This window comes from Nymphaea colorata, chromosome 4 (assembly GCF_008831285.2).
Source record: "Nymphaea colorata isolate Beijing-Zhang1983 chromosome 4, ASM883128v2, whole genome shotgun sequence".
In the NCBI taxonomy this organism is placed as follows: domain Eukaryota; kingdom Viridiplantae; phylum Streptophyta; class Magnoliopsida; order Nymphaeales; family Nymphaeaceae; genus Nymphaea; species Nymphaea colorata.
The window spans coordinates 23,534,152-23,558,089 of NC_045141.1; the positions used below are offsets into that span (position 1 = coordinate 23,534,152).

General features: G+C 39.4%; 2 protein-coding genes across 2 annotated transcripts; one reads left to right on the top strand and one right to left on the bottom strand.

Annotated features, from left to right (window-relative positions):
* Positions 1 to 153: 153 nt before the first annotated feature.
* LOC116252804 (ATP-dependent zinc metalloprotease FTSH 2, chloroplastic-like) lies at positions 154 to 5,181 on the bottom strand. The gene is made up of 5 exons (XM_031627345.2): positions 4,930 to 5,181; positions 2,524 to 3,734; positions 2,090 to 2,403; positions 754 to 994; positions 154 to 612 (listed from the first exon to the last, which is right to left on the bottom strand). Exons 2-5 carry the CDS (start codon positions 3,703 to 3,705, stop codon positions 271 to 273), a joined length of 2,079 nt encoding a protein of 692 aa, XP_031483205.1. The 5' UTR covers positions 3,706 to 3,734; positions 4,930 to 5,181; the 3' UTR covers positions 154 to 270.
* Positions 5,182 to 6,317: 1,136 nt separating this feature from the next.
* On the top strand, positions 6,318 to 19,952 carry LOC116253669 (uncharacterized). Its single transcript, XM_031628604.2, is given in 20 exon segments — positions 6,318 to 7,187; positions 7,541 to 8,065; positions 8,158 to 8,289; positions 8,365 to 8,659; positions 8,741 to 10,288; positions 10,291 to 10,562; positions 10,644 to 10,760; positions 12,085 to 12,267; positions 12,352 to 12,414; positions 12,583 to 12,654; positions 12,742 to 13,008; positions 14,148 to 14,267; positions 15,954 to 16,013; positions 17,412 to 17,452; positions 17,537 to 17,614; positions 17,707 to 17,791; positions 18,034 to 18,195; positions 18,320 to 18,625; positions 19,253 to 19,312; positions 19,441 to 19,952. Coding segments are annotated over 17 exon segments (4,806 nt in total). The 5' UTR covers positions 6,318 to 6,371; the 3' UTR covers positions 18,166 to 18,195; positions 18,320 to 18,625; positions 19,253 to 19,312; positions 19,441 to 19,952.
* Positions 19,953 to 23,938: the final 3,986 nt, after the last annotated feature.

Genomic DNA, 23,938 nt, shown 5'->3' on the forward strand with positions numbered 1-23,938 from the left:
TTTTTGAAAAATCTACAAGGACATATTCAATGGCTAAAATAGTAAACGGAAAACGCTTATTCTGAACTTCGTTTGTCTCAATTGTACAGAAAAAAAATGGCTAAACGAAAACTTATTTGTGATTATATATAGATCGAGAGAAACAGAGCGAGAGAGCAAAATTTACGTGGCTTGATGAATTTACTTCCGACATCAATTACAGGATTTGTGTGTACAAACTGCAGGGAAATGGAAATGCTTTACATGCTGAAGAAGAGTACTATGGCTTTACTAAGCAGAGGCAGCGGCAGAGAGGGATGGAGTTACCCTGTTCTCAGCAGGGATTTCCACAAACTCGGAAAGTATGGCCCTGAACTCATCACCTGTCAGTGTCTCCTTCTCAAGAAGTACATCCACAATTTTGTCAATTGCTTCGCGGTTGTTCCTTATATGGCTCAATGCCATTTCATATGCACTATCTGATATCCTCTTAACAGCTGCATCTATATCTTCAGCGAGTTTTTCAGACATTGAATTCCTTGCCATCATTCTCATGATGACATCCGCACTTTGTGCAGAAGAGTCCATTAGAGACCATGGACCAATCTCAGACATCCCAAACGTAGTTACCATCTGCAGGAAACAGTAACAGAACTTACTATAGCAACATAGCCATTACCAGCCAAAAAGGGACACGATCTCCAAGTAGACAGTTACAGTTCGATTACTGGCAATAAATATTTTGCAGGAGGCTATGGTAGTAGATTCCATTACCTGCTTGGCCAGGCTAGTGATTTGCTGTAAATCACCAGCAGCACCTGTGGTCACCTCAGCCTCACCAAAAATCACTTCCTCGGCAGCTCTGCCGCCAAGACCACCAACGATTCTTGCAAAGAGTTGCTGCTTAGATATCAGTATTGGATCATCAGCAGGTATGAACCAAGTAAGTCCACGAGCTTGACCCCTTGGAACAAGAGTGACCTTTTGTACAGCATCATGCCCAGGGGTTAAAGTCCTACAATAGGAGTACCCATCAGCATGACAGCCACATCCAACAGAAGCACATATCCAATTCCTAAGCATACTGCAATGCAGAACTAGATAACAGAGAGGTCGCAGAAAAGAAATAAACATTTTGTGTTGATGTGCATGCGCATGTGTAGAGACTTGATTAAATTTAAAATCTAAGCCTTGAAAGTTGGAAGTCTCTTATTTCCTTTTAAATATTCAACCCTGTTCTTACCAGCATTTTCTATTTATTTTAAATATCAAAAGAAAAAATTTAGCGCATCCATGTTCTTTTTAGGGACAAGTATGCTCAGCCAAATAAAACAACCTTCTTTTTAGTAAAAGGAATGGTAAAGCTAGACAAAACGACAGGCAAGTTATAGGTTTTTGCCATGAGAGAGGAATGGGGTCAAGGCAAAAAGCATGAACATGAACTGTTTCCAGTGATAATAGACAAGCACATAATATAACTAATTTCAAAAGGAAAAAATTACAGGATTACTTCTTCACATATTCAATATGGATGAATGCAAAAGAAAAATAACTATCATTGTATTTAACAATTCTCTATTCAAAATGTGACCGTATATTATTTGGTTTTTCTTCATTTGTCGGAAGTATTTGCCATGGGAGCCACATGTGGGCTGATGTGGGTCATTGCCCACACCAGCACACAGAAACTGCCTTATTTATATATTGGTACCTTGTCAATTTTTTACGTATTTATATACGAGTGCCCCTTCAAGATTCAAATTTAAAACACTGGTGCCCTTTGGCCAAAATTCCTGGCTCCACCACTGTATCATGTCTTCCTGTAAGGGCCGCTCGTTTATTTCACTGACCCGATAAATTTCAACAGAAAGCACAAGAGCTTCACATCATTTTGTGTCATCTTTTAATTCGATACACAAGGTAAATAACTAACAAATAAAGATTCTGAATTCCAAAAAGGTGAGAATGATGGTCAGTCAGTAAACTGCATTAGATACAAAAAATCATAAATCTAGAAATAAATAAGAGGAATAGTTATAGCATTTGACAAACACAAATGCCCATAATCTGGGTCATCAACATGATAAAGAAAAGAACTAACTAATCTTACCCACAAATCGCATGCCCGACTTCATGGTATGCCACAAGGCTTTTGCTTTTGCCATCGGTCATGACTGTCCCTTCCATACCAGCAACTATCCTATCTATTGAATCATCAACCTCCTTGGAAGAAATAGCTGTCTTCCCACGCCGACCAGCAAGTATAGCAGCTTCATTCAAAAGGTTTGCAAGGTCTGCCCCACTGAAACCGGGTGTTCTCATGGCTACCACATCAAGTGAAACTTCAGGGTTGAACTTTTTGTTACTAGCATGTACTTTCAATATCTCGGTCCTCCCACGGACATCAGGAACGTCCACAGTAACCTACAGTAAAGCATGTAAATATTAATGAACAACCATGAAATCTAGCTGTATGCATATAAGCAAGCCATATAGGCTCAGCAGAAAACAGAAAACTTGTCAAAGATAGAATATCGGACTGACCTGTCTGTCAAAACGTCCTGGTCTCAATAAAGCTGAATCAAGGATATCTGCACGGTTAGTTGCTGCAATTACTATGATTCCAGTGTTGCCTTCAAAACCATCCATTTCTGTCAAAAGTTGATTAAGTGTTTGCTCTCTTTCATCATTTCCCCCTCCAATTCCTGCCCCCCTCTGTCTGCCAACAGCATCAATCTCATCAACAAAGACTATGCAAGGGGCATTCTCCTTTGCTTTCTTGAAAAGGTCACGAACTCGTGAAGCACCAACACCTACAAACATCTCTACAAATTCGGATCCTGAAATAGAAAAGAATGGGACTCCTGCTTCCCCAGCAATTGCCTTGGCAAGTAAAGTTTTCCCAGTCCCAGGTGGGCCAATGAGAAGGACACCTTTAGGAATCCGTGCTCCGACAGCAGTGAATCTTTCTGGTTTCTTCAGAAACTCCACTACCTCCACAAAATCCTGCTTAGCTTCATCTACACCAGCAACATCATCAAAGGTAACACCAGTATTTGGTTCCATTTGGAACTTAGCCTTTGATTGGCCAATGCCAAGTGGGAAACCAGGACCTCCTGGCCCACCCATTCCTCCAGAGGACCGTCTTGATAGAAGAAACAGCCCTCCAATCAATATCAGAGGGAATGCTAGGCTTCCAACTAGATTGAACAGGAGGGAACCTGAATCTTCCTGAGCATTATGAGCAGCAAAGTCGACATTTTTCTCCCTCAACTTCTGAAGCAGCTCTTGACTTAGCCCAGGCAGTTGTACTCTCACCCGTTGCACTCTATTACCCAACTCAGGGGAAACGGCCTCAACAATTGCAATAGTACCATTCTCAAAGACGTCCACTTTTTGCACTCTATCCTTGTCCAAATATTCCAAGAACCTTGAATATGACATCCGTGAGGATGATGGACCTTGCTCATCAGCTTTGGCACTTTTAGGCCTCAAGAAAGCAGATAAACCAACTCCAGCATTTTGAAACAACAACCTTAAAAATTCTCTTCTTCCATTTTCCTGTCTCGGCTCCCAAGATGCTCTAGCAGAGCCTAATCTAGGATTCATGCTCAAAGAAGGCAAACCGAAGGAGTTGGGGCATTGTTTGCCAAAAAATGATTCACTAAATTTGGTGCCGCAAGACGACAAGCAGATTGAAGCTAGACAAGCCGGTGAGGCAGCCATTAAATCCAAGAAATATTAAGGCCCAACCGCTGAAATAAAGCATCAAAAGGCAAAGGTGCAGTGGTCGTCAAATATGAAGTATATGGAAACCGGAAAAGCTAATCATTAGGCTGTTACTTGAAAATGGAAAACACAAGGTGAAAAGTCCAAACATGATATAACAACAGGAAACTAGAAAACACTAATAAAAGTAAAAATACGAAAGAATGGTATCACCCAGTTATAAGTTTTGATGAATTACCATTTCTTTCTCTACTGCATGCAAGCAAATTCAAATAATCAAGATACTAAGTAATGTTTACATAAAGACAGATGCAGCAAAGGAATTTGAACAATCTGTGCAAATGAAGTCACTTGAGAGGAACTCAAACATAGAAGCTTATAGGCTCTACCACGATTGAGCTCTGGACTTTGTAAGCTCAAGGCTTCCATAAGTGTACCAGAACTCTCAAATGAACTGATACTAATGTTTATAGAGCAAAGGCAACGCTAAAGCGTTGAGTGTGCATGTAATCCACTTAGACACGTGTTGACAGACGCCTCTTTTCCCTGTTTCAATGGAGCGAGGTATCAAAAGAACGAAAAAGGTAAATTTCAAATTATCATTCTTTTATGGTTTTACTACGAATCTCTGTCTGGCTCCCACCATTCGCGACAGAAACAAGGTATGTTTTGCTATTTGCAAGTAAGCGATGAGCATGTCCATAATTACTGCGCTAGGTCACCGTTCTCACAAGGAGGTGAAAGCAGAGCTCATTACTAAGGGCAAATTTGATGCGTTATGACATAATTGACAAGAAACAGAACACCCACATGCCAAAAAAATAAAGACGACTGAACCGGAAACGGAACAACTCTAGCGCCTAGAGAATCCATAAACAATGGAGATACAGAAAAGACACCACTAAGCGACTGGGGCATCAAGCGCCATAAGAGAAGCGCTATGCTCCACCACAGATTTCACGCACACAAGGAACACTGCAGGAGTCAGAAATCTGAAGATCTACTGAAGCGAAGCAACCACTAACTCTTCGTGCTTGATGGCAAGCGATAAGGTAGAAGAATAACATGCAGAAATCAAAACCATGACAAAATAGCCACGAATTGCAAGCACCCAGTTGCAGAAAGCATCTCCATGTTTGACATCAAAGGAGTAAAATAAAACAGAACCACCGCCGATCGCCTGCTTCGTTAAAACTAGATTCTCAGAAAGAAAGAGAGTACCTGGAGGAATGGTGGGATGAAGAAGGTTGTGGAACCGCGGAGGAGCAGAAGGCTCCCAGAAGTAGAGGTGAAGGATACTCTCACCCACGAGCGAGGTCAAGGGAGTACATACGTAGAAGCCGTTGGGCTTCTGTTTTCCTTGGGATCTTATTTCGTCCTTGGGGTGGCCGAATGACAGCCACACCTGCTCATTCGAAAATCTCTTCGTCCTCGTTATCCGAATCCTTTCAACCTTCGCACGCAGAAATGCCGGCTGTGCTTGTAATAAAGAAAGAAGTACACGGGACTGTGACTCCTTGGGCTTCCGTTTGGCGAACTTTTTTGTCTAGCAGCTCACCATTTGATCGTAATTCGGGAAGGTGGTCATCTATTTTTAAATTTCCTAATGCAACCTCAACTTTTCCCTGTTTTCTACCTTGACTCCTAAGTCTCCAACTCTAGTTAAAACTCGGTTGAATAAAGTCAGATTAGTAAAAACTTTTTCCCTTTTCTAATAGTGACTAAATAAGAAAAACATTTCCAATGGGCTGTTAGATATGGTGAAACACCGGAACATACGATACTCATGCTCCCAAAAAAACAATAGAAGAAAAATACAAACTTATTAGTTTATACAATTAAAAAGTAGGCTTTAAAGACATGTAACTACACATTGGCATATTTTAATAGCAAATTTCAAGTTTGCAGACATGATAAGGAAACTATGAACCACAATAATTAATTGTGTGAGATGGAGCTGTTTGATTTAGATATTTCGGTCCTTGCACAACTTACTCCCCACGAGATGTAAGACTTTATGCCTTAAGTCATGAGCTTGTTTGTGACACTGACTTGCGATTTGACCAAAAACTGGCTCAAATATGTAAAGAATTTTGTCCAAGATCTAACTTAGAACAGTTTAAATAATGAATGTTGACCCGCCTCTTACTTGATCTTAGTTCCAAATTTAAGTAGGCTTGAACTAAGTCAAACGTTTGGATGTCACACTTAAAAAACGACGTTTTGTGAAGATTATGCATTGTAATGACTCAATTTTTTAATCAATTCTTGAAACTTAATTAATGTCTATGATGACAAAAAAAAAAGATATTTTCTGCAAACGGGTCCTTAAAATTTAATAAATTTGTTGCCAAAGTGTGTTTTTATCAAATTATATTAGTTGGTGGGATAAACGTAAATGTAGGATCGATTGGGACGCTGTGGTCAGAAACTTGTACTAATTTCGATCCGCTTGTTTCTAATAGGACGACTGGACGACCGATTTGGATCTGGAGTAGTCGGTAGACTCATACCAGATGAGCACAAATGACTCGGTTACGGGCACGGCTCGTTCGACCGTTGCTCCTCCTTTCCGAGTCCCCGGGAAACTATAAATTGCCGGAGCCCCGGAACCGCTCCCGCTTGAGCAATCTCCCGCCGGAAATCATTCCTCTGCGACCAAAATGAGCGGGAATCCCCATCAATTGATCGACGCCCTCTCGGACCACATCGCCCTCTACCACTCGTCCGTCCCAAACCAATCGTCATCTTCTTCCTCTTCCGCAAACCCTAGAAATTCTATACTCGACTGGTTTGCGTCCCTTACTGTCCATCAGAGGCAGGCCGCCCTCACGATCGTCGACCTCAGATGGACCCGCCTACTTCTCCAGATGCAGTCTCGCCTTCTTCGCAGCGGCCACGGCTTCTTCATCATCCTCCCGGACGTCCCAGTCGGCGATCCACCGCTTCCGAGCATCTGCTACCGGCGATCGCGTGGCCTCCTTGCTAGGGCTAGCGTTTCAAGCTCGTCAGAGGAAATCCTAGCTCGGAATGTGCGCCTCTTCAGCTCCAGGGAAGGTGAAGGCGCGGTTGGATTGTGTTCCGAGGTTGATACGGTCACCGTGTCGGAGGATTTTGTGAGGGATTTGGATGGTTTCGTGGCCGTGATGGACGGAATCTCCAACGGAGAGTTCTTGAGGACCACGACGGCCTCGTCCGCGGCGACAGAGTGGGAGGAGTTGCCGTGGTTGAAAGCGAAGGGGTACTACAGCGTGGAATCCTTCTTGGCGAACAAGATGGAGCTGGCTTTGAGGTTTTCGTGGGGAAATTTGCGTGGGAAGAAGCGGGGAGTGAAGGTCAAATCAGGGTCCAATGCTGCTGGGATCGTGGAAAACGTGCTGTCGAGGAAGAGAGGAAGCATAGATTGGTGGAATGGCTTGGAGGGTAGGATCAAGAAGCAAGTCTTCCATATGGTTTCCAAGAAGGCAGCTAAAGCATTGGTAATTATGTTTCCGCCTCTTTCTTGCGTCACAAATTCAGAGAAGTGTCGGAATTTGTTGGTGAAACAATATGCCATGTTTTGTGTGTTTTTTTTTTCATTAGCCTTTCGTTTTACAACAACTCTGTGGCGCTTGAGATGCATATGTACGTTAGAATTAGAACCTGAAGCACGGGTGTGTATGAGGTGAGTGTGAACCTGAAACTAATGTCTGTTTGCGAAGTTCTTTCAGATTCGCATTCTTGAAGTGCTTTCGCATTCATTTCATTTGGTCCGAGAACACGATCTCATGTTACGTAGATTGTTGCAAAGGCTTTATTGCATGATGATCATTGATCGATGTAATTTTTCCAGGTTATTGACGCTGTGGGTCGCCGAAATAATGTTTTGAAGGACACAAGAGGGTATTATAGCATGGACGCAATTGAAGTTCGACGTCATCACACCTCTCCGACATGGGACAGGACCGTTCGATTGCTCTCCGGAGCAGACCCAGTCTTCTTGGATGTGGCCTCAACCTCCCAACTGTCGTCCCCGTTGGCTAGCATTTTTAGTGAATTGTTTCTTCTCCAGGAGATTTCTGCTTCATTACTAGGCTGGCAACATCATGAGGTTGAGATGGAAAAGATTTTCTTTAGTTCTCTGTCTTCAATACATACCCTTGCAGACAATGTGCTTAGGAGAATCAGGGATTTTCTTTTGCGTTTATCGAGTGACTTTGTAAAGTTTGAACTTCTGGAAGATGACAACGTGAAACCTCAGATTGATAAATCCACTAAGAAGTCTGATTCAGGCCATGCGAAAGGAAAACGGAAAGGAAACCGAACAAAGTTTTCATCTCAAAAGAAGCAGTCTCCTGTGGTTGATGTTACCTCCGAGGTTTTAATTTTCCTCAATTTTAGGGTTGGTTATGTTTTTTCATACTGATCTAAGAGCCATTTTGTCACTTATTGTCCTGGGTGAATCTCTAGGAACATGGGTGCAACCATGGTAAAGTTCAGCAGGCTATCTCGATGCAAGCTCGCGCTACTAAAAGCACGATTGATGCTAGGACTCTACACACCGATGAAACGGAGGCCACTTCAACTGTGCAAGCAGAGACGGTAATCATTGTTTTTAGCTATTTATTTTTTTCCTATTAGAATCATTGCCTTATTCCATTTTTCTGTATTTTCTAGAAGCGTTCTGGGGGATTAATCTGTAAAGAAGCTCCTATTGTTCGATCGAAAGGAGGGAAGACAAACTCTAAGAATAAAAAAAATAAATCAAAACCAAAAATATCTCCTGGTGGTACAAGTAATGCTGAAGACATTATGGACAGGAATCTGCAATCATCTGAAAGTGCTGCTACCTCCTCCAGAACCACTAGCGGGCAGAGTTGCCAAATTCAGAATGTGGCATCAGTTGTTCCGCCTCGTATTGATGACCATCCCCGTGATAATTCGTTGAATGGCCATATTTCTCTAGAGTCAGGTATGTGGGATGCTTTTTTTACAGGTAATGGAACTGATGTTACTTTACATGTCCATGATGAATTTGAATTGAACTTTGCAGTCAGAAAAATTGATGAAGGTTCCAAATGTTCTGGTTCAAGCATAACGAATCCTTGTGGAGGGTCTTTATGCAACTGCTTGTTCACATCTGACTTGAGAGACAAATCTCAAGCTGTGCTAGAAAATCAAGGTGCACGAGATTGTAAGACAAAAAGAATCGGCTCGTTTTCTGATAGATACAATAGCAATGGATCTGTCTTGGACAGAGGAGATTCTTCAAATAATGTTTCTGTTTCAGCTGCAGAGCAGTCGGACGTGCTGTCATGCTCTAAGAGTGACATGCGTAATAATTTAGATGATATGCCTGTCATTCATTTGCCAGTATTATCCTCTATGCATCGAAATGCTTTAGAAAGTGTTGCTTCAGCTAAAGAAGCTGTGTTTATTAAGGCGAATAATGATGAGAATTGCCACAAAGAAAATGCAGGATGTACTGGAAGCATTTCACATGAGTGGCCAAGTGTATCACATTTTCCGTCCCCATCCATCAATTCACGGTACCTACCAGCTTCTACAGATGGACTACACTTGGAAGTGGGGCATAACTTGAAAAATAATTTCCCTTCTTGCACCATGTCTATGGAGTACCAGCAAAATAACTCTATAGTTGAAGATAACAGCAAAACTGTGTTCTCACAAAGTCGTGCAGTAAGTTTAGATTGGCCTCCTGCAGTTAGAAGCAATAATGGGTTAAACCCACCTTTGACATGTTTAGATTGGCCTCCTGCAGTGAGAAGCAATAATGGGTTGAACCCACCTTTGACATATAACTTTGATTCTGTATTTATCCCAAGGTTGCAGCCTTCTTTTCACTCAGGTTTTGCAACTTATGGAGCACAATGTAATATTGCAAAAGATGATGATGATAAATATTTTATGGATGGGATGGACTATTTTGAATCAAAAAGTGTAGATATGGCAGATGATCTTGAAGGGCATTGGCTTTCTGAAGAAGAATATGAAACACATAAAATTTCTGACAGGGATTACAGCCAATTTTTTGGTGGTGGTGTGATGTACTGGAATACATCTGATCTTACTGGCACGGGATTCTCAAGACCTCCATCTCTTAGTTCTGATGATAGTTCTTGGGCACGACATGAAGCTGATTTGAATAGAGCAATAGATGAAATTGTTGGTTTGCCTAGCTTATCTTGTTCATATGGTGCCAATGGTTTGGCTTCTCCACCTGCTTCTCCATTGTATACTTCATTTGATTTTTTGGGATCTGAACTTCAGTCTGTTGGTTTTGCTATGCCAGTGAATGAGGTTAGTGGAATGATGCACCATTCATCTTCTACAATTCCAGAAGAAGAGAAGGTCTCTGGGTCGTCAACAAGTCCAACTGTTGGTTCTGGAGAAGGGATGCCAAGGGATGCACTGCCTTGTCCTTTATTGCGCCCAATCATTATTCCAAATATATCAAGAAGGAGCATGATAAGTCTTGATCACAGTAGCCCATGCATGCCTCGCAGCCGGAAGGATTATCCTCGTATTAAGCGGCCTCCATCACCTGTAGTACTTTGTGTTCCACGTGCTCCACGGCCTCCTCCCCTTCTCCTGTTGGTGAATCCAGAAAGCAGAGGGGCTTCCCCACTGTGAGATCTGGAAGCTCTAGCCCTAGGCATTGGGGTATGAAAAATTTGTATCCTGATGAAAGGTATTTTGAGGAAGGTAATATTTGCGTCAATGGTGCAGAAGTTTTTTGGCCATCATGTGCAGGCAAGTCCCTTACAAGCACAACATTGATGCAACCTGTACCTGATTCTTTGCTACAAGATCGCTTATTATCAATCTCACAGCTGTCTATGGATCAGGAACATGTGAGTACATTATGGAAAGTTTTCTTACATGTGCAAGTTAATGTTCCTAGGCAGGGCCTGATTGTAGTTGTCTTGTAACAGCCCGATGTTACATTTCCGCTGCAGTCTCTGGAGCTACAGAATTCTCCTGAACTTAAAACTTCTTTGGCTTTGATGCAAGGTTTTCTTCATGAAGAAATTGATTTTTTCTGCAAGAAGGTTGGTGCTTACTGCTTTTCTCTTGATTTTCCATTCATCACATATTCTGCATTAGTCAATATTTTTGGAAGATTAGGTGCAGTTGCATTCTAGGGTGTTCCTTGCATCGCTGTCTCATGCTAATGTCTCATCTCCTCTTTATGCTCAAGGCCTCTTCCCCTTCATCTCATGGGGACCGTTAAATAATTTCTACATTTGTAAGGCACATTTGCCTGGGTGATTATTGGTGAAGCGTGCTGTGGGAAATATTTCCTCTTTCTTGAATATGTTTTCTAGGAAAGGTTGCTCTTTACTCATATCCCACTTGGCTGACAGTTTGCTAATTTCTCTGGTGAAGGGTGACTAAATTTATTTTGAGTTTTTTTATATTGTTCATTGTATTACCTATGGAAGCGTTTGGGGATAACTGTTCAGTATATTTATGTTGTTGGACATGTTTGTATAGAGAAGATGCAAATCGGGGATGCGTCATTATGTTTCAGCCTTTCCTTAGTGTTTTTACTTAGTTGTATCATGTTATCTTATTTCAGATATGCAACCTAGGAAGTGGTTGGATGTCATATCCATGACGATTCAGGTTTCAAAATTTATTCTTTTTTGGCGAGCCAGTTAAAAAGCAATTTCTCTAATGTTGCCTAAGTCATGCTTTGAAGTTGCATTTTCTGGATTAGAATGTCAATGATATTATTTTTTTCTTTGCCATTTCAATGCAATGCCCATGTTTTTATTTATGATGCTTGTTCATCTGGGTATTTTCTCTTCTTTTGCCTTTTTTTTTCATGCTTTAAAAACTGCTGTGGCGCTTTGTTTTGTCATGTTGCCTAGTTCATTTAACTCCTGATATCATTATGACAGTAAGGTTTAATGTCAGGACTCGTTGGTGCTTCTCAATGTCGATAGCAGAACTCTTGAGCAGTTCTATTCTTTTTTATTTTTGCTTGCTTATTGATATTAGTTATGCTTGCATTTCAATATTAGTGCTATTTCATTTGATCTGTTGTGATGCAGTTTTCCTCTTGTGAAATTGGGCTACTTATGGCAGGCCCTGAACATGGGACTGGTTTCTCTTTGAGGAGAACCATCTACAGACTAAATTTGACTTTGCCCACTGACTTTTGCTGAGAGAAAATAGCTGATACGTTTATTAATTTTGCTTTTTTTTTTGTTGTGATTGTTCCCATACATGTTTGATATTAAATTTAAGCTATATATATGCATGTTCCAAGTGCAGACTGTTGGGGCATTGGTTTTCCTTGATGTTTCTGCTAATAAGCTGTTGGTAAATGCTAACAAATAGCAGCATACTTTTTATTGGTTATTTCAGATTGGTACTGTGAATATGATGAGAAAGCCCCATATTAATTGGGCTGTCAAAAGGGTTTCTCGATCTCTTCAAGTTCTTTGGCCACGTTCACGGACAAAGGTATTTGGTTCAAATGCAACAGGTCTGGCACTTCCCACTAGTGATGTGGATCTGGTTGTATGTTTACCGCCTGTACGAAATCTGGTGAGGATTGTGTCTGCTTCATTTTTTGTTGGGGAAAATGCTGCCATCTCAGAAGTGGTTTATAATGAATAAATCATGTACCAGGAACCCATAAAAGAAGCTGGGATTTTGGAGGGTCGAAATGGTATCAAAGAGACATGCCTTCAGGTTGTTTTTATTTTGCTTTTCATGATGTCTCAGTTTAAGTTTTTGCAAGTCAATTGGCATCAGCTAAAATCATCTGTTGTCTAATTTTGTCATACTAATCTTCCACATGCGTTGAATTTCAAGTTGCACACTCCAATTGTCCAATTACATGTCTACATTTTTTTGCAGCATGCATCAAGGTACCTTGCCAACCAGGAGTGGGTTAAGAATGACTCTCTTAAGACCATTGAAAACACAGCAGTAAATTCCCATTTTCTGTTCATTCTCCTCTGATGATTTGTTTGCACTTTGCACACTTGCAAATTGATGTTCTTTGTTTGTGCTTAGATACCTGTTATCATGCTTGTTGCTGAGGTACCAGAGGATCTTATCTCTTGTAATGGGAACACTTCTGTTCAAGAATCAGGAGGAGATGGAGCACAAGTATCTCCTGATCAAGGGACTCCTGTTGGTAGTGAATTTTCAAATTCAGAAAATTTGGCGTCATCCACTTTTGTGCGAATAGAGCCTAGTCATGATATTGATATGAAATCTATACGGTTGGATATCAGCTTTCAATCACCAACACATACTGGGCTTCAAACTACAGAGCTGGTAAAGTCATTGGTGGTGTACGACCTCAACTTCTTTAAGAGTTAATCTTTAAAGTGTACACATGAAAACAGACCTGCTGGACACACTATAAACTATTCATAATTGTCGGTGCTCCAAATTTGTTTTGTTCCAACTTCCATGTAATGGAGGACCTATTCTATAGCTACCCTGCCCAAAATTGACCTAGTGTCTTGTATGGTGGATACGACCTGGCCCCATACCTTTTCTCTGCACTTGAAAGCAACACAAACTAGAACACCTGGTAGAATGTTACAGGTATATATGCCCCTCAAGGCTTGTTAAGACCTTTTATTCAAAACTATTTTAAGGTTTCAACAGATGGGTGTTTACAATTTTCCCCTTTTAAGGAACACATGTTTTTGTCTGTTGGACGTCAGGTTTTTGGAACTGGTTTTACTTATTTTCGCAATTTTTTTGGGACAGTATGACTGAAAGACATGCTTACAATTCCACATATTAGTATCTGAACTATGTGTTGGTGGTTCATGCTTTAACTTACATGATATGACACTTCCTTTTATCTGTTAAATTGTTATCAAATTCTTACATCCTCATACACACATGCCACCAGAATAATGGCAGAAAAAGGTGCACCAGGAAAATTTGTGTTGCTTGGAAGCAGATGTGGCAGGAGCAAGGGCTACAATGATATTCTAAATATGAAAAATGCGGACAGCAATCTTCCCCTTTTAGAATTAGGCTTCCCATTTAGTTTTTACTATTGTCCTTTCTAAGTACTTACAAAGTACAAGGACACCCCTGTGATGGTTAGCCTTACCTTTTATTAGCAGATCATGCTTGTCTAGTTATTCTTAACTTGTTGCATTTCTCTTAATGCCATTACATTCCTAAGTGTGGGACCTTGTAAATGTCATGAACATTGTCTTTCATTCATGTTAGTTGAACTTATGTTTTAGGCATTATGTGCTCTATTTATGATGTGAACTGTACAGTATTTGATAGTTCCAGTGATGTATTGCTTTTCATCTGTTTGATTTGGCGGCTGTTCATTCCATTGCGCTTCTATATAAACAAATATTCTTGTTAATTGCTGGTTTCATGGACAGACGATTGCTGGAGATACTTAAAATCAAATGTCTTTCAATTTTCCCTTTCAGGTTAGGGAGCTGACTGGACAATTTCCTGCAGCTATTCCTCTTGCTCTGGTATTGAAACAGTTCTTGGCTGATCGCAGCTTAGATCACTCTTACTCAGGTGGTTTGAGTTCATACTGTCTGGTAATTCACTCTTCACTTTATTGTATGTTTCCCAGTTATTAGAAGGATGTGTTGTGAGAAAATCAGTTTTATTAAATGCATTTTTTACTAACTTATTAGCTGCTCCATATCTCTTGCTTCTGGCAGAGGTCTCACATGTTACTCTAGTCTTTTGCTGTTATTTGCAATATAAATATTTTGAGTTCTTACACTTGCTTTGGGAGCTAGTCGCTGAAACTTGATCAGGACATCTCATTGGTGATTTCTTATACACGTTGGCCCCAGGGTCATTGGGAGGTCTGTGATGGCTTTCCTACTCTGCTGGTCTGTTGGTGTCTACCATATTTTGATTGTTGGGACATCTAAGTGACCCACCTGTGGTCCACCACATTGGTGCTCCATTGCCTGGTTTGTGAGGGTACTTCACCATTAAAGAAAAAGTTGGATTTCCTTACTAATTGGCAGTAGGCTCTACTATTTATTGGTACATATGCATTTTTATTGACAAAATACTCCTTTTTTAAGCTTTTGCTTGCTATGTTCCTTCATATTATAGAATGATTTAATTATTTTCTGTCATACAACTGCAGCAAAAATGGAATTGTTCCATTTTTTGAAGCGTTATAAGTTTTGTTGACTATCCAAAATTTAAAATTTTTCTTATTGCTGAACTGCACTTTTTTCCTTCAATTTTCAATTAGAAACCATGCTGTGCAGTTTTACTATTTTTTTCAACTATTAGTTCCAGTTCTTTCATGTATCTGGCATTGTGTTTCTTCACCTTTTTTTCCTGAATTTGAAGAGAATCATACTTTAAAGTGAAAAATGGTTTATGTTTTTCTTTAAGGGACATTAGCTTTTCCTTGTTCAGAAATTTACTGAAGAGGATTCATTACCTCAAGGCTCAAAACTTATGTAGATGAGGTCCATGAAGGTCGGATGAGTGGATAGATGTTCATGGTGGCAGTTGAGGCTAAAACCAGATGATGGGGCTTTTGAGAGCTCATAGCATTTTTCAGCGGAACCTGTTCTTTGGGGACTTGCAGAGAAGTATAATGATATGAAACATTTGAAGGTTTAATTGATGGATCTTACCTAGCAATAGAATAGGCAGTTACACCATGGTAGTTGTTACTTGTGTAACTGGAAAGGATATCTTTTTCAAACATAGGACCACTTGCTCATCCACAATCTACCTAACACGTCACCAATCCTCTTCTTCTCATATTGTTCTAAATATACATCTAATTTATCTGCGTAAGAAATCAGTGTTCATGGGTAGGATTGTTCTCATAGAAGTTTGTATTCATTGGGCTGGCTAGTTTTCTCTCATAAAAGTTTGTGTTCTTTTGTTTGGCTAATCTGTTCAGGTTGAATGGACGATCATTGCTGTTCCTTAGAATATTATTTTTTATGGAATTTGAATTATTGGAAAGCATCTGAATCTTCTTGCTGACAGCTATTGTTTATGATGCTTTGCAATGTAAATGTTTATAATGGTCCTGGATAACCAGTGAGGCTCATTGTCATACCTATTGGTCAACACGTCCTGGAGTTGAATTTAGCAAAATTAATAGAGGAAATAACCTGTCGCAGAAAGCATAGCAACGTTGATATAGAGATATTAATACCTGTCTGAATAAAATGGGGAAGAAATTTTGGGTATGAGATTCATTGATTTCTGTTTAGTTGGTAACTATTGTGTAGGTTTTGTTGATTATACGGTTTCTTCAGCATCAGCATCACAAGTCCCGACCTGTAAACCATGTAAGTACAAGTTATTCATTGCCATGTGATGTGAATGTGAAAATCAGGAGCATTGGCCTGCTAGATCGTAGAATGCACCATGTCATCAATGTCCAAAATGATGCAATGCATCTCATAGAGGGACATGGTGCACTCAAGGTGTAGAAATTTTCTTTTCCACTTTTGAAGATTCTTGTAAAATCTCTAATAATGTTTGGATATTATTTATTTCCTTAGCATTTAGGAATTGGTATGTTATTTTGCGGATAATTATAGAAAGTATAGAAATCAGAGGAACAAGAAAAGCAAGAAGATATTAGAATGATAATAAAAGTTGAGGTGGTTAAGTGAAACCCTGAAATTTTACTCAACGTCTGCATCACTACAGTTTGAAGTTTAGAGTGCGGTGGAGAGTAGGGCCCAACCAGTGAACTCTGTGTGACCCTTCACAAGCCACCAGCTCACTTTGTAAGGGGTTTAACTTTTTGGAAAGGTGGTTTTTTTTTTCACCTTTCCATTTTGACCTTAGAGGTGAAGGGTTTCACTTTTACATCCATTGGTATTTCAGTCATTTTGGCACCCAAGCATGTATTCAATCCTTGAGGCCAACAATTGGATCTGCTACCTTTGAAATTCACATTAATATGAATTAGAGCACAACTGCTTGTGCCTTTAACATAGAAAATAGATTCTGGTCTATTGTGTGGTGAATCTTCTTACATGACAATTATTGATGCAATGTTATGACTAACTTAGCTGCAATGCTTGTTATGACAAATAAAGCTGGTGAATTTGTTGGTGAAACTGATGATGTCCTGATTTTTGTCTTTTGTGTTAGCATAAAGGTTTGTAATGATGGGAAATATATTACACAGGTTTTGGTAGAAATTTGGGAAAAAGTGAGCATTGGAGGCAACAGTAAATTATTTAAAAATTATCTTAAAGTTTCACTTAGAAAACTTCCTATTTGTATTTAATCTGCCAAAGTTGGAGTACTAAATCTGCATCTGGGCCATGTAGTTGACAAGTTCATCTTCTAAATGCAAGAAACTGATTTAGTGCCAGTGAACATGGTCTCTAGTAACTAGTAAGTTAACTGGGATTTTTTCTTCTTAGGTAAAGCTAATTATACATTATTCAGTTGTCCTAAGTTTGTGCTTTTGATAAGGGAAGATATGGATATCTTAGTAGCCACTATGACTAAATTACAGTTTGCTGTATGTGTTTTGTAACTACCTCAAAATTCATTGTCATTGTCAATATTCATGGTTTAACCTGGATACAATAATCTCTATTTTATACCTACTTGCAGTTCTGTGCTTACGTTACTCTTATTTCCATTTATAGAAATTATTATCTTTGCCTTTCAAGGGCTGAAATTATGTGGAAATAAATTGTCTTATTTTTTTTGTTGTTTAGAATTTAGGGAGCCTCTTAATGGACTTCTTTTACTTTTTTGGGTAAGTTAATTGTTAATGCTCGTTAATTACATCCTCAAGGCATTTTTTTTCCATCCAGCTGATGTAGTGATTTATAAATTCCAGTAACGTGTTTGATCCACGTCAGATGCGTGTCTCGATAAGAGGTAGTGGGCTTTATATGAACAGAGAAAGAGGGCAAAGGTGATGCTGATATGTTTTCACTTTTACTTCTCCTTCTATCATGTTTGTTTTTTGTATTTCTTAACAAAATTTTCCTTGTGGATGGTTTTCAGCCTTGATCCATTGCATATCGATGATCCTCTTTATCCTACAAACAATGTTGGTAGAAACTGTTTCCGAATACATCAGTGTACCAAGGTCTCATCATTGCTACCCTCTTTTGGCACGATCTATTTTCTTACAACGTCATTCTGATCATTTTTTTTAGCAGTGTCAGTCCTTGCCGCCAATCCTGTTTCGTCTTGTTGGCCTAGTAGTCATTGTTATTCAACATGGTGTTTTTGGACTAAATCAATGACCTTAAATGCGTATGTTTTTGTGTGTGAACGCTGACAACTTGGTTTTCTCTTTTTTATTAATTTTTTTTTATTACCTTGCAGGCCTTTTCTGATGCATATTCCACTCTTCAGGAGGAGTTATTGCATCTCCCAGCTTCTGATGATCCAAGGACGACACCATCTTTAAGGTTACTTCCAATGATCATCCCAAGCATCAAATCATTTTTGGAGTGACCCATCTGGGACATACATATACTACTGCAGGTAATGTGGACTATTATTGCCTTTACACTACAATTGACTATGTTCTTGTGATGCACATTCCTTTTTTCCTTTTCCCTTTTAAAAGAGGGTTTTGTCATGTATACTTGGTTCATGTTTTGATCAGGTGATGATGACCAATACCGGTTTTGCCTAGAGAATGCACTGTCCTCTTTTGCAACAGGGACTGACATTCTTGTATTGGATATACCATGGCATGAAATTCATAGTCCATATCTTTGTCCAGAGGATGTGGTGGGCCTGGTGGCAACTAGCTGCCGTGTAATCAAGTCATTGCCTTCCTATATCCTATATGATGCTTCAGTGCAAAAAGTGAATGGTCTATAGGTCAAAGATGATGGCTGTGTATCTGCATCCATCCATTAAGTTGGTGTTGGCGATGATGGATTTTTATATGGTTCTCAAAGTGAATGTAAGTACTTTTGCACAAACTACTTTAGATGATAAAGGAAGTTGCATAATATACTTTAAATGATAAACCCTTTATAGCTTGTCTCAAGATGCACTAAATCTCCTTCCCTATTTCAGGCTTTCAGTCACATCATTTTCTGTCTCAAGGGGTGTTACACGTTCCCTCTGTGCCATGGCAGACAATGACCTGGAGTGACACTTGGGGATTTTTGAGGAGTGGAAGGAAGCTAATCTTATTGTATAAAACTAGTAAGGGATAAAAGTTATGCTCTTTTAGAAAGGGGTATATGATGGGGGAGGGAACATGCTGACATCTGCAATCGTGCAGATGGTCTCAGAAACTTGACATTTGAAATGTGGTAACCTGAATTTTTCTGAATTTGACTCTGGCTTGATCACTATCATTTGGGAACTCCTTAAAATGTGTGACCAGGGCCCAGCCAGAAAACTTAATGAGGTTATTTTGGCCGCCCCCCACCCCCCACCCCCACCCCCACCCCCGCACCACCACCACCACCACCACCACCAAAGTCATGTCATTTCATTGTTTCAGTTGGCAGCATTTTCTTTCTGTTTGTTTCGTGGATTTCTCTTGGCAATCTAATTCCCTTCTTTTATTTGTGCACAGATGATCATGTGCCTCATGCTGGGTGGTGACAACAGTTTGCAAGTCGTGGCCGTTGTGCAGGTTAGTTTTATAAAGACTTGTCAGCAGTTTGTTTGGCTTGTGTCCGTTCAGTAGAGTAATTGTTTGATATCTGAATTACTTTTGCTGTGAGCCGCTTGGTAGAGTAATTACTGAATTATTTTTTGCAGTGAGTCGTTTGGTAGAGTAATTGCACGGTGTATGAATTAATTTTGCAAGTGCGTTGGTCAATGCATTATGACCTTTACATTGGGCAGGGGAAGCTGGCAGCTATCTGGAGACAAGTCACTTCAAAAGCAAGGTTAGGACTACCGATGCAACTAAGAATGATGAGAACCACGGCCCAGGGCTATGCATAGCATCACGGCAGCATATGTTCAGGATTGACATCGGCTTGGTCTAACCCAAGGTCATTGGAATCTCGAGAACTGAGCACATGACTTTCTGGCTAAAACGTCAACTTAGCCATTCGTGTGTGCTTGTACCACGCTGCCTGAGCTCTGCTCAATCTTGAAATTCTTATTTAGAGGTGATTTCTAGAGGCATGAACGTCCATTAAAGAAATTATGTATCAATCATGTACTAATTATCATTAAAATGTTAAAGAGCTAGATTGTTTTGTATATTTTCACTAATAAAATACTAAGACGGTATCTTAAGCATGTTTTTTTTCTCTATTGTATATCCTGAACTGATCAAGATGGAGTCTTCCTTTGTCCTAAACGCGTGACTAGAATAGAAGGTTCCGCGAAAGTTGTGCAGCTGCGCGTGATGGTTCCACCTTCATCAAAGGGATGGTTTCCGAACCTGTTGAGGCATTAGTGTGTACGCTGAATATTGTCCATCGACCGTTACTAGGCTTCTGTACGAATATTCTGCATAATTCAGTCTTATGTTATATCTTGTTTTTTACACGATTACACGTTCAATCAGAGCAGTAATTTATGCATATTTGGTAAAACAAGAACAACCATGTAACTTGCATTGCTTACTGATGTTAGGTGTGCAGCAATAGCTGGCACATGATATGACAAGTTGTGATCCTCACATATGGTTGAAAGGTTTAAAAGTGAGGGCATGGGATGTGAGTGAGTGCGTGTTTATACAATAGCTACAGGATGATTCAACCTTGCCGGATGCTGATGTTGTAGACTGGTTAAAATTTTAAAAATTTTGTCATTAAAAAAGTCACTACATTGACATTGGTGACAGTTTATGATACAGCAACGGTTCATGATGGCTTTAGTAATAATTTATAGTGCTTAGTAATTAAATCTTTAAATTTTAACTATCTGATAATTATCTGGACTAATTGTAAGTTTCAGATTATATCGACAACTCCGCTTCAGGCGAACGTGACAAAATGTGGTAATTCTTCTTTCATGAGAAGGGGACGCATTGTGGATTTTGTCTGTTTCCACATTTGCCTAAGAGGTGCGTCGGTTATCCATAAAAGAACTGTAATTGTGTAGAGAAAGTTGAGCATTAAATGTGATACGGAAAGTTTTAGCAATTTGCTTGTGAACCTGCCATCAGAAGAAATTGGCGAGTGGAGGTCCATGTCTCGTAAATCACCCCGTTTGTTTTCATCTGTACTGCCAAACAGTTAAAAAGGAACCTTCAGGACAGATCGTTTACATTTGTTGAGATGTCGATGTCAGGCTGTCAGCTCGATATTCTTGAACCATTAAACTGTGGCAACGTGTGGGAGGTTGTAGTGGACGCACCTGGTTTCGGAAGATCTAAAATTAGCGAAAATTTCGTGAACGAAAATGACTGAAGTGGATTTCTTGATGACTGTGACGAACTATTATCGTGCCACTTGTTAAGGAGCATGACAGTTCCGTCCTGTGTGAATTAAAGTTTTGAATTTTTGGTAAGGCTGAAATATTATTTTTCAAAATTTTAATATATAACAAGTGGAACTTTTTAAAATTTACATGTAAATTTTTATTTTTTCTTTGACGTAGTAGGGTCAAGACCCATGCCTGCCCTTTAACGACAGTTTTTTCAATTATTTAGCCATCCAATATAGTGGTTGACTGATTTCAATTTATTATAAGAAAAAATTGAAATCAGTTGGCAATCAAATACTTATGGGATGGTTAAATACTAAAAATTAAAAATCTAATGTTAGTGATATGCTTGGCCACAATCCTCCTTATGTACACAAGGTTTAGGACCGCTTTAAGACCATATGGCAATGATCCCATCGCCAGCTATCTGTCGTTTGTTATTCAATCCCCATGACATGTTCGGTCGTAATTTAAGGCACCGACGTTCTTTTTCTCCTTGGTAAGTTGGGATTAGGCAGAAGAAATTAATGTATATAACTAAGATGGCCATACAAGGGGAAGATGAACATCGGTGCAGCTAAAGTACTCAATGATCCATTTTCTTAAAGCATATGAAATAAAACGATTTTTACTTGGATGTGTTGGATATGTGCGTGCTAATAATAAGATATGCAGAAAACCCGATTTGCTCGATATAGAGGTAGTTAGTTGACCGACTTATAAAGAGGGTTAAGATCCAGGTTTTCTTTTGAATTGTTAATTGGTGATTTTATGAGAGCCCTCTTTTCCTTTCGCTTCAGGGATTTAGCGTTGCTTCGTGATCTAGGTGAAAAGCATGATGCCCGTCAACTGAAGTGTAATATATCTACCATTTACAGTTCAGAAAAATAATATCCACAAGAATCAAATTAACAACTAGGCCTTCACCTACCCATCAACCCATGCAGCTATCCTAGCCCCCAAAACTTGTGGCTTGTTAATTGAAAAAGAAAAGCATTCAAGAAAATGAATTAATTGCAATAAACTATGCTGCATTTTGCCAGGGAACCTTTCCTTTTTTAGATGGCAGTATCATTTTTATGCGGGATTTGATTGGGCCTTCAATTCTAAGTTTCCAAAATTTCTAACCAATCAAGTACGTTTGTGTTTTCAATTACAACTGCACAATTAAAAAATTGAAAAGCCTAGCTTGCACGTTGGTGGCATTAATTTTCGTCCCCTCCCATTATGACTACTATTTATTTTCTTCTTTTTAAGTCTTTCTAGTTACTTTTTTTTATTAAATTAAAGTAGCCAGAAGAGTTTATTTTCCTTTTAAAGAAGAAAGAGAGAGAGAAAGTCGATAAGATGAAAATGTATAACAAAATTTGAGGATAAGAAGTCCGCCAAATACAAAAACAAACCGTAAAAACAAAATAGAAGAATAAAATATATACAAGACAATAATACAATAAAACAGAATAAAAAGGTTAGAGAAAGAGTGGATAGACGGAGCGACAAAGAGAGAAAGACATACAACTATCTTTTAGAAGCCCGCTGGATCCAATGAAAACCCAAAGTGCAGGAATGATCTTTATAAACATGCTTTTGCATGTTGCCTCATGCCTCCCTGTTCGTGCTAGATTCGTGAAATCCACATTGAAGTCCCAAACTCGTGAGGTCCGAAACTTTCAGTTTTCGCGGAATACGCCTCGGCCCTCGTCCATATAGTGGTCATCTCATTCTGTACTTATCTACAACAAATTCATAGCAAATTTCGTGGTGTGGGGGATGTCTTGATGCAGACTTATAACAACTTAATTATCAGGTGAAATATAACTGCGTCGATTCGTTCAAGCAGGTGTTGAGTTATGTAGACCACATCTCTACCGTTATGATACCAGATTGATTTATAAATTTCACGTAATTTGAATTATATACGTAAGTCACATCTCGAAAGTTATGATTTTGAATAATGTTTTGAGCTTCATTTATAAAGTTTTTTAGGCAAATTTTTATATTTATTTGGCTATGATCACTTCTTTCTTATATGCTTCAAGTGGGGGAGCATAATTGAATGAACTATTAAATAAAGTGGGGTTGGGCCAGGGGGTACTCGGTATCTGGCCCGACTCGAACCTGGGCCCGGGCCCGAAAAGAAGGGCACTGGCCCGATAATTTATTGAGCCGGCCTAATAATTTTTTTAAATATTTATTTTATTAATATATATATTTATTAAAATTATATATATATTATTTTATATTAAAAATATATTTTTTAATTTAATCGGACCAGGCCTGAGCCCTTCGGTTTTAATGGTCGGGTCGGGCTCGGGCCCGAGTTTCGGGTGTCAGGCCGGCCCGATGCCCAGCCTTGCTAGTAAATACTATGTCGTTGGTGAGGGTGAAACTATAATTTTTTTTTTAAATGAGACGCTCAATATATAGTTAACAAATTTTTAATTAGTTTTGGAGCAATGACCCGGGTTTCGTGCCGCTGACCATATAATTGAACCAAGGTTGACGCAGATCCAATCACTAAAAATAAGTTTTTAGAAGGGGCTCTATGCGCCACATGCCATAGAGTAGAGACTCACGTATCTTCAACTCTGGTCATCGGTTCTATTCTGTTAAGTGTCATTTCTTTGAACTGAAAAAGGTGGCATTAAAGTTACTTAGATCTCCAAACATGCCCTAAACTCCAGGGGCAAAAGGAGGAGGATTTGGCTTCTCGGGTATCAACCCCTTCCTCCTTATTTGGCAAGTATGTTACCATTGATCCACCATAATACAAGAAATGTGAGATCAAAAGTGATGTTCATAAAGTAAATGTAATTTGAATTATATATGTAAATTACATCTCTAGCGTTATGATTTTGAAGAATATTTTGAG